We start from the raw sequence: 8919 nt of genomic DNA on the forward strand, positions 1-8919 counted from the left end.
CTAGCTCCCATTTCCCAAGGGGACCCAGGGGAGATGAGAGGAGAGGCTGCTCCCTGTCTCCTCCACTCCTTAATGAGTACCCAGCAGGGACTGCTCAGCCACATAGAATTTCTGGGCCTCTCCGCTAGCCCAAATATCAAATGGGGGCTAATGATAACAAGATCAAAGGGGACACACTGTGTACACAACTGAAAAGCGGCCCCATTGAGGGCTCTGTACATGAAAGGTATCATTTTATTATAGAGGTAATAAAATAAAGAGGTAATAAAGGTATAATGTCATTACAGAAAAATCAGTGGAAGAGAAAAGACCACCAAACTGTTCTTTGTTATAATTATTATTTCATGAAGTCTTATCAGACGTGTATTTCTCTCCTCTCATGTGCAGGCACCTTCCTGGGCAGGAAGCAGACCTAGCAGAACTGCAGTGGCGGCCCTCAAACCAGCACCCCCTCTTCCTGACAGCACAGGCACTCCCCCAGGGGCCTGCGCCACAGTGAGACCAGCTCTATGCAGATACAGCTCTGTCCTGTGAGGGGGTGAGACACAGGCTCTGCTGGGGACTGAGGCTCTGGCTGCATTTTCTTATCTATTGTAGTTGTCCATCCTCCCCAAATATGGCTGGGGGCAGAAGAGAGTGGACACATTCACAGACAGGTGGGTCAGTACCAGGACATCCAGGATTGCCTTGGTTCCAGCAAGATGTCTCAGGATGGGCTTTCCACAGGGAAGAACCAGAGAAGCCAGGGCAGAGTTGGGGTCTCTGGACTACCAGGGCTCAGGGCATAGAGGTGGGGTTGGCTCACCCCTGACACCAACCCCAAGGAGAATAAATAAATAAATAGTGTATAATTGTGCAGTCCCCTAGCCTGGCTTACCCCTCAACAAGGGGTCACTAGTCACTGTCGATCTCAGTTCCTCTGCCTGTCATCCTCCCAGAAACAGAGGCTGGCTGCCAGTAGGGGTCCTACCCGACCCTGGGGATTGAAAAACCAGGGCTGAGAGTGCCCATACAGTTCAGGTGGCCAGGGCAGGCAAGCGAGTGGAGGTCTGGGCCCAGCCCACAGGTGAGACAAGGTCCTGCCTGTCTCCCCATCCTCTGACACATGGCTCAGTATAATGAAGCCACATGCGGCCTGGGGGCATTTACCTCCAAGTTGTGTGACACCTCCCCTCTCCCATGCCTTGCTCTTGCTGGCTCTTCCTGGGCCAGCTGCCAGAGGTATGCAGGCACCAGGATGCCTGGAGGAGGGACAGTGGGGGCCCAAGTCCAGCTGGGGCTGATGTCCCCTCCAGGGTGCGACTGGGTGAGGCTGGGCAGATTGCCCCGTACAGTCAGAGCTGGAAGGGGTACTGTCGGAGGTAGTCGGCCATGCGCCGGGGCAGTGGCAGGCAGTCCACGTTGGCCACCAGACGGTTGATGACAAGGCGGCACAGGTGTTGCAGGCTGCGGGCACTGCTTCTGTGTACAAAGGGCTGCACCAGTTTTAGATGTACAGCAGTGGCTGGTGGAGGAGCAGGCAGTGCTGGGTCACTAGGCGCATCCTCCTTAGGCATAGGCAGGGCTGGGGTGGGAGCAGGATCGGGGCTGTCGCTTCGGGTATCAGCAGTGCAGGAGGCCACATAGTGCTGCACAAGGCTGACCACATCCGGAAAGGCCAGGATGCGTGGCCTGGACAAGCAGTTGGAGTCCAGACGGAAGCTGGAGTCGGCATACTCAATGCGTACATTGGTGGGGCCACGAGTGGTTTTCACTGACAGCGTGAACAGGTAGCTGGGGTGCGTGCTGTCACGTACTAAGAACGTGCCTTCTGGCATCTTCTGCAGGTGTTGTCGGGCCTCGCTGGCCGTAATGGAACCCCAATACCAGCCTAGGCAAGTGCAGAGGGGGCCAAGGGACATAGTGGAAATTAGCTGGGGTAACCAATCCAGGGCAAGTCAAGGCAGTGCCTCCCGCTTCACGCTTCCCTAGAGAGGGCTGTGCCTCTCCCATCAGACTCTCCTGGGCCGGGCTATGCCTCCCAAATCAGACTCAAAGGCAGAACTAAGCTTCTCCCACCAGACTACTCAGGAAAAACCCTGCCTCCCCCCTCAGACTCACCAGATTCCCGAAGGTAGGAGAAGGTCTTGGCTATGCACAGCAGATCCTCCTCTGGGTCCAGCACCTTTGGCTCACTCTCTGTCTGGGCTGGGGTACCCTCTGCCACCTCCTCGAGGAAGGCCCCAGCAGGCAAGGGCTGCATGACTGGCTCAGGCAGTTCCAGGGACGGGGCCCACAGGGGCCGCTGCCCAGTCCGCTCCACAGCCAGCAAAGGACAAGGTCTAGAAGGCAGTGGATGAGCAGTGAGTGGAGGACCCATGCTTCCCCCATCTCCAGAGACCCCCCTATGCCCCAGACTAGTTTCATGACCTCTGGCTGGCCCATCTCACTATGAGCCTCAGCTTCCCCTCTACCCAGCCATGGGCTCAGTTAGTCCAGTATCTCGTTCCCCACTTGTCATCACAAAAGCCACCTTGATTGTTTCCATGTGGGGATCCTCTTTTGAAAGATTCTTTTCCACTGCCCTGCATTTACTAAACAGTAATTAATTGCTCTCTATTTTATATCAACCAAAAACACAGATCATTCCCCATAGGCATGTCTAATGTTCTCACCACACTGATAGAATTCAGTGCAAAGTAGCTTCATGTTTGTGCCCTCCTGGCTGAAGTGGGCTCATTAAATGGCCCACTGATGAATGGTCCTAGTTGAGATAGATCTACGACAGACAAGTAGATTTATCCTATGATAGATCTGTGTGGGGTCCTCCAGAGAAGCCCCAGGATTATGGTAGGCTGCCTGAGGTCACACGCTACCTCCCCATGGATAGGAGTGTCTCTCAGAGGGACCTAGGTCCACACTGGCCAGGACTTAGAGACTGAAATAATCCCCTACCCATACAAGTCGGCCTATCCTGGCCTCTGCTTCTCCCAGTGGAGGGTCTGGGGTGGACAGTGGCCTCTAAAGGCACTGGCAAGTCTCATCTCCTGTCAGTATGAGCTCCCACCAAGGGCAGGGACCTAACCCACACTCCAGTTCCCACCCTGGCAAGCCAGCCCTACCAGGCTCTACGATCTTGTACAAAGCTTGCTCTTCACTGGGCTTCAGTTTCTCTTTTCCACAATAAAGGGTCCCACCAACCCATGCACTGAGAGGTTCAGTAACACCATATTCTTGGATGGCTGGGGTTGGGGGAACTGAGCCGACCAAAATCTGAGTAGCAGCTTTCTTCTAGGGGAAGCCCAGCCAGCAGGGTGATACTAGGGCTTCCTCCTTGGGAGGGCAGCAGGGACTGGCTCTACTTCCCCAGGAAGACAGCTGCTCCTCCCTCACTCCTTGCAAAATACATCTCCAAGCCTTAGTTCTGGGTCTAGTCCGTGGCTGGGCCTCAGGACACCGCGATAATGAAACCATGGCCTTGCCCTCAAGGAGAACCAGACTGGCTGGGGAAGATGACACTAAGAGTAATTATAATGCAAAGTCATAAAACTGCAGGTGTCATGGGGGAGTCAGGGTCTGCTTGCTCCTGAGCTGTGTCTTCCAGGCCAAAGGAAGGAGCTGGGGGAAGGGACCCCAGGTAGAGAGGACAGCATGGGCAAACAGCGCCAGTATTGCTTGTGAGGCAAGAAGGCGCAGGCAGGAGCTGGTGGCAGGAGCCAGACCTGACTCCTGTGTAGGTTATAGGTGACCCTCTAGGTTCTAACAAATCATGGCCCTATGACCACTCACAGTGAGAAAGGGCCACACAACTCTGGCACACCACAGCCTGCCAAAAACTTTTCCACACCTACCCTGGCTGTACTGTGGGAGCTTGGAAATCCCTCTTGGAGAGCTGGAGGCCAAATTTTGAGATGACCTGCTTGCTGGGGCCCAGAGCTACCTTCCCAGGAGCATGGTTGGTGGCTAGCCAGTCAGGCTGGAACCTCTGTGGGTGGCCACGTCCAGATAGCTTAGCCGGTCCTCAGATCCCACATGTAGGTGTGGGCACCTTTGGGGCTGATGTGGTAGCTGGGTGTATGAATAGCTGTGTTGATCACCACAAGCTCCTGGTGAGTGTGTACCTGGGCAGGGGTGTGTCCATGGCTGTGTCATCATCATGGTGGGGACAGTGGCTGGTGTGTTCTAGGTATATGTGTGTGCCCGCTTTGGAGAGCAGCAGTCTAAAACTTTGTTCCCTGACACCCAACAGTAGCCCTGAGCTTACAAGGGGGTGCTCACCTAGGGTAAAAAGTGAAAGAGGCTATGGGACCCCAGAATGCAGGGGGAGGCTCCTGGGGTGGAAGGCAGTGGTGGGGCAGGTATTCAGGAGTCCCAGAATGCAGACAGGAGGAAGGAACTTGCTGGAGACAGCAAGGGAGAAGTAGTCTTCCCAGCACCTTCATGTCCTCTTCCTTGGCCTCACCTTCCACCCTCCCTCACTTGGCACCAGGCCAGTTGTGATAAGCACAGCCACCCAGTCCTCCCTGAGTGCAGAACACCCATTTATACCTTCTTCCTCTCTCCTTGGAGCTTCCTGAGCTCCTGTCACATCACCATGGCCAGCATCAGACCCTTTGGTTGAAGGGGTTGCTGAGGTTCAGGACAGAGTGGATGGCCAGGAATGCTCAGCTCAGGTCAAGACTCCGTCTTATCAGCATCCCCTCTCCACTGTCCCCTACCTCAAGTCTGGGAAATTTGAAGATGAGAGGCAGGAGCCAAGGTCCTTCTCACATTGGGATCCCAGACTGGGCTGAGACAGGGTTGTGAGACGATTGTGGGGGTACCCCAAGCAGGACCAGGCCAAACCCAGGGCCTCCCGAGAGTTGCAGACCATCAGGTGCCAGCCTGAGGAAAGGCAAGGATCTGCGGCTGGCTTCCCAAGAAGAGCCTACTTGTTAGCCTGGGGCAGGAGAGGGGACACCAGGACAGAGGGGGCCAGGGGCTGGTCCAAGGTTACTAGCAGGCAGGGCAGCAGGCAGGCTAGCGTAGAGTGCTCTGGGCCCAGAAGAATATCTGGGATTGTTGGCCACATCTTGGGGGACACCGTGCCGTTAGCATCCATCTGCTCCAGTGAGAACCCAGGCTGAGCCCACCCTGTGAGTTCCTCCTTTAGCCGGCCAGCCCCCGGTTTCCCAATCCACACTGGGAATTGAGGTAAGTGTGTGGGGGCGGGGAGTGGGAGTGTCACAGCCCCACACAGAGCCTTGCTCCTGAGGTCCGTCTGCGCTCAGTCACCTCTAGCCCGTCAAGCCCTCCCAATGCCCGGCAGCTAGCACGAAGCCCCTGTTCTCCCGTGCGCCCCTCGTGGTGGCCGGGAAGGGGGCAGAGAGCCGCGCTTACCCCTGAACGCAGAGGACCATGTCCCCGCGGCAGCGGCGACTCCGGAGTAGGGACTCGGCTGGACGGCGGCGGCTGGAGGGAACCAGAGGGCGCGGAGCGCGTGCTGGGTAGGCTCCCGGGGCGCGCGGGCGCCGGACAGTGACTGAGAGGCAGTGGCGCGGACCGCCTGCGAGGGCGAGAGGGGCGGGCCAGACGAGCGGGGCGGGGCGAGCTGCTGCCTAATCCTTTGTCTGCCGCGTTCCAGCCCTTCCCGGAAGCGGCGTCTTCCTAGAACCGCGGGCTGAGCGGTGGGGCCCGGGCGGGGTGCGCGGGCGCTGTCGCCGGGTCTGGGGCCCTGAGCAGTGAAAGGAAATACTTTGACAGATTTCCAAGAACTTTCCAGGAAAACGGGGCGGGGCCCCGCGAGCTGACCAATCGCGACGCTGAAGGTGGAGCCGAGCGGTCGGGGAGGGCCAATAGCAGCGCGTGGACCCGGGGCTGAAGCTACCCAGCGGGGCAGGACGGAGAGATCAGTGGGGAAAGACCGGGTCGGGGAAGTTAAGGAGGGGCCCGGGCTCAGCAACCCGCTCCCAGATTGCCTTCTGGCATTCTGCGTCGTTGGGGAAGGACCCTCTTATCTCGCGGTGGAACTCGTGGCAGGGCGGGGGGCGGAGTCCCGGGCTTGTCCTCCCTGCGAGCGGCTCCTCCAAGGAGGTCTGTCGGCGTGTGCAAGCGCCCCGTGTTGGGACGGCCGCTCCTGTACCCTAGGACTCTGTGTGTCGGGTGTCGGATTGGGTGGCATGGGGTGAGGTCTGGAGCGGGACTTAGGGCAGGGCGGGTGCAGAGGACAGTTCCAGAAATGAGTGGGTCCACTGAGGTCAAGCCGGCGGTCACCACAGCCAGAAAGATCCAGACAAGAACGTTTTCTTTGAAAGAGTTGAAGGAGAAAGCACGCCCCAACTTTTCGAATCAGGCATACCATCCAGTCTTGGCTGGCACTGGTTTCTGGCCGGCCCTGCCAGTCAGGGGAGAAGAGACTAAAGATTTGAGAAAGCAAGCAGAGACAGCCCCAGATGGCCCGGACTCTGGGTTGGTACCCACCACCCCCACCCCCCGCCAGAAAAAAAATGCTGAGAGAGAGAGAGAGTCCTGCAACTCAAAACATAGGGAGATAATCTGGGAGTAGGGTGATAGAGGTTGGGGCAGGATGGCGGGGGCAGAGTAGTAACACTCGCTCTTATGTACAGGGAGTACTTGCTGCATTTGATCCTCTACAACTGGTGTTGCTCCCGTTATGCGGACAGAAGACAGCCCCAGGGAACAAATGCTAGGAAATGGCAGGGTAAGAGCTTGATCCCAGCTCTGAATCAGAAGCCTACGCTCCTACCAGGACCCTCTCCACCTTTTTTCAGTTCACTGGATTCACTATGGAGCATCTTGAAGGACTGTAGGGTCTATGTGAATCTCCTCCAAACCCTTGGGCCAGAAGAACTGTGGGATTTGGAGAGGTTGCAGGGTCCACTCCCCACCCCCATCCCCCTCCCCACCCCCATCCCCCTCCCAGTGTGTGCCCCCAGGGTCCCCAGAAAGGAGTCTAGCTCTGAGATCCTGGGCAGGGATGACAGACCCCTGGCCTTGTTGAAGGGCCTGAACGATAGCGTCCAGGGAAGACAGGGCTCAGTTTGCTCTGCCCAGAATGGCTGAGGGCAAAAGAAACCTGAAAGCAAAACCCTGTGAAACTGGGGAAAAAATGTTAAGTTTCAGATTTCAGGGCAGTCACTTCTCTGTAGCTTTCCTGAAGGGAAGCCGGGCTTCATGAGTGCAACTCTGCCAGCCCCCTCCTGAGTTGGTCAGAAGCCACTTTCTTGGAATGGGGGTAAGGGGGATGGATACCTTATAACCCACTTTGAGGGCTGGGATACCTGGATAGCCTGATATGCGGCCCCTGTGTGGACCACTGACTTGCCAGTAGGAACTGTCCACTGTCTCATTACTACGAAGACAAAAGGACTTTGCCGCTGCCAGGCAACAGAGTTACAATTTTGAACTTGGGTCTCTTATGGGGCCAAATCCCAAGCTCTCTATCAAAACTATACTTCTTCCCCCTCACCATGACTATTCAACTGAACACTTACTATGTGTCAAGCACTCTCAGCAATTTGCAGCCTCATGTCATTGTCACAACTACCACATATTATCTCCTCTTTACAGGTGAGAAAACTGAGGCATGGAGAGGTTACAATATAACTTAGATCTCCCAGCTGGCAAGTAATGGTTTAAGCCAGGAGCCTACACACTTCCTCCTACTTCGTCTATGGGTGCTGGTGATCTGCCGACTCCTAGACATCCAGCTTTAAGGTCCTCAGTGAAGCTTCTCTGCCCCCAGGCCTGTCCATGTCAGGGCACCATGGGTGTCCCTTTGAAAGTATCTCCTACAGGTCAGTGATTATGCGGTCTATGTGTAAACCAAAGGGTTCCAAGGGTTTTGGCCTTCCAACTATTTTTGTATGTGTGTGAATATGACAGCACTGTGCACCTCACCTGCATGCTGGGAACAGTGATGTGCCCCTGTTCTGCCCCAAGTACTAAGTTGGGTCCCTCTGGCCAACTTAGTACTTAATTCTCCTGCCCCGGCTGCTCCCTAGAAGCCCTGGCTCTGATTGCTGGGCCCACACTGCCACCTAGCGGTGCCCCCTCTCATGCCCTCACTAGCCAAATTTCCATAGATTCCTCTCTTCTAAGATAATCCCTCTCCTGCACCCCAGGGATTGACCTTACTGCAAGATTCCCCTGCCACTCCCTACCCAGAACAATCACAAGATGAATCACAAGAATACACAGCAGTGCCTTCCCCAAAGTCTCGCTCATTTGGCCTCCATCCTCTCACCATGTGCAGCCTCCCCTCTCCAGTAAGGACAGAATGTCTGTGTGTGTGTGTGTGTGTGTGTGTACGTGTGTGTGTGTGTGTGTGTGTGTGTGTGTGTAGGATTTAGCCCCCCTCACTTTAAGCTATTCCAAAGTCTCTGTCCCCTTGGACACACAGCTATATGAAGGGCTATGTGGCAGAGTCTGCCATCATGAACCCACTCCTGACCAGACCTAGCCATCCTGCATGCCAAATCCTCCCATCATTGTGGAGGCGATGTTGCAGGTGGTTGCTGGAACATGAGCACTAAGGGAAACCACATATTCTGACTTTCCTGGGCTAAGTGAGTAGTTTCAAGGCATCTCTCCGATGGACCCATGTGGGGAATGCGTGTGCCTGTGGAAGCATGGACACTGGTTATAGGGACTGGGAGGGGAGAAGCAGCACCTTTGCCTTACTTTTCATACTTCTGTATAATTTGAATTAATTACAATGAGGAAGTTTTACTTATGCAACTTAAAATTTTAATAAAAAGAGACCAGCTTAAAAAATACAATTATAAAATTTGTAGAGCAATTATAATCTAATTCCATTTTAAAGAAAGAAGACATCTTCACAGAACATTCAGTGAGATGCCTTTGGCTGGGGCAAGGAGCCAGCCTCCACCCTCAGCTGCCTAGCCTTCTGCTCACCAGAATGACATCTTGCTCAGCCTC

General features: G+C 55.3%; 1 protein-coding gene and 1 long non-coding RNA gene across 3 annotated transcripts; one reads left to right on the plus strand and one right to left on the minus strand.

The window, feature by feature from the left end:
* Positions 1-216: 216 nt before the first annotated feature.
* CISH (cytokine inducible SH2 containing protein) lies at positions 217-5595 on the minus strand. Of its 2 annotated transcripts, XM_004034215.5 has the most exons (3): positions 5359-5595; positions 2101-2321; positions 217-1870 (listed from the first exon to the last, which is right to left on the minus strand). In XM_004034215.5, exons 1-3 carry the CDS (start codon positions 5376-5378, stop codon positions 1335-1337), a joined length of 777 nt encoding a protein of 258 aa, XP_004034263.4. In that variant the 5' UTR covers positions 5379-5595; the 3' UTR covers positions 217-1334. The 2 variants fall into 2 exon arrangements, with proteins under 2 accessions (XP_004034263.4, XP_018880421.3); XM_019024876.4 differs by lacking the exon at positions 5359-5595 and having other exon boundaries at positions 2101-5325.
* Positions 5596-5617: 22 nt separating this feature from the next.
* LOC129532574 (uncharacterized) lies at positions 5618-7780 on the plus strand. Its single transcript, XR_008678342.2, has 3 exons — positions 5618-5786; positions 6585-6679; positions 7549-7780. It is a non-coding gene; the product is annotated as an uncharacterized lncRNA (long non-coding RNA).
* Positions 7781-8919: the final 1139 nt, after the last annotated feature.

This window comes from Gorilla gorilla, chromosome 2, assembly GCF_029281585.2.
Source record: "Gorilla gorilla gorilla isolate KB3781 chromosome 2, NHGRI_mGorGor1-v2.1_pri, whole genome shotgun sequence".
NCBI classification, from domain to species: Eukaryota; Metazoa; Chordata; class Mammalia; order Primates; family Hominidae; genus Gorilla; species Gorilla gorilla.

Bases quoted from the DNA above. Each gene is read 5' to 3' on its own strand.
- CISH (XM_019024876.4), bottom strand. From the start codon at position 2,359: ATGGGTCCTCCACTCACTGCTCATCCACTGCCTTCTAGACCTTGTCCT. The intron at 1,871-2,100 runs GTGAGTCTGAGG...GCACTTGCCTAG, and splicing joins CTCCTACCTTCGGGAATCTG to GCTGGTATTGGGGTTCCATT.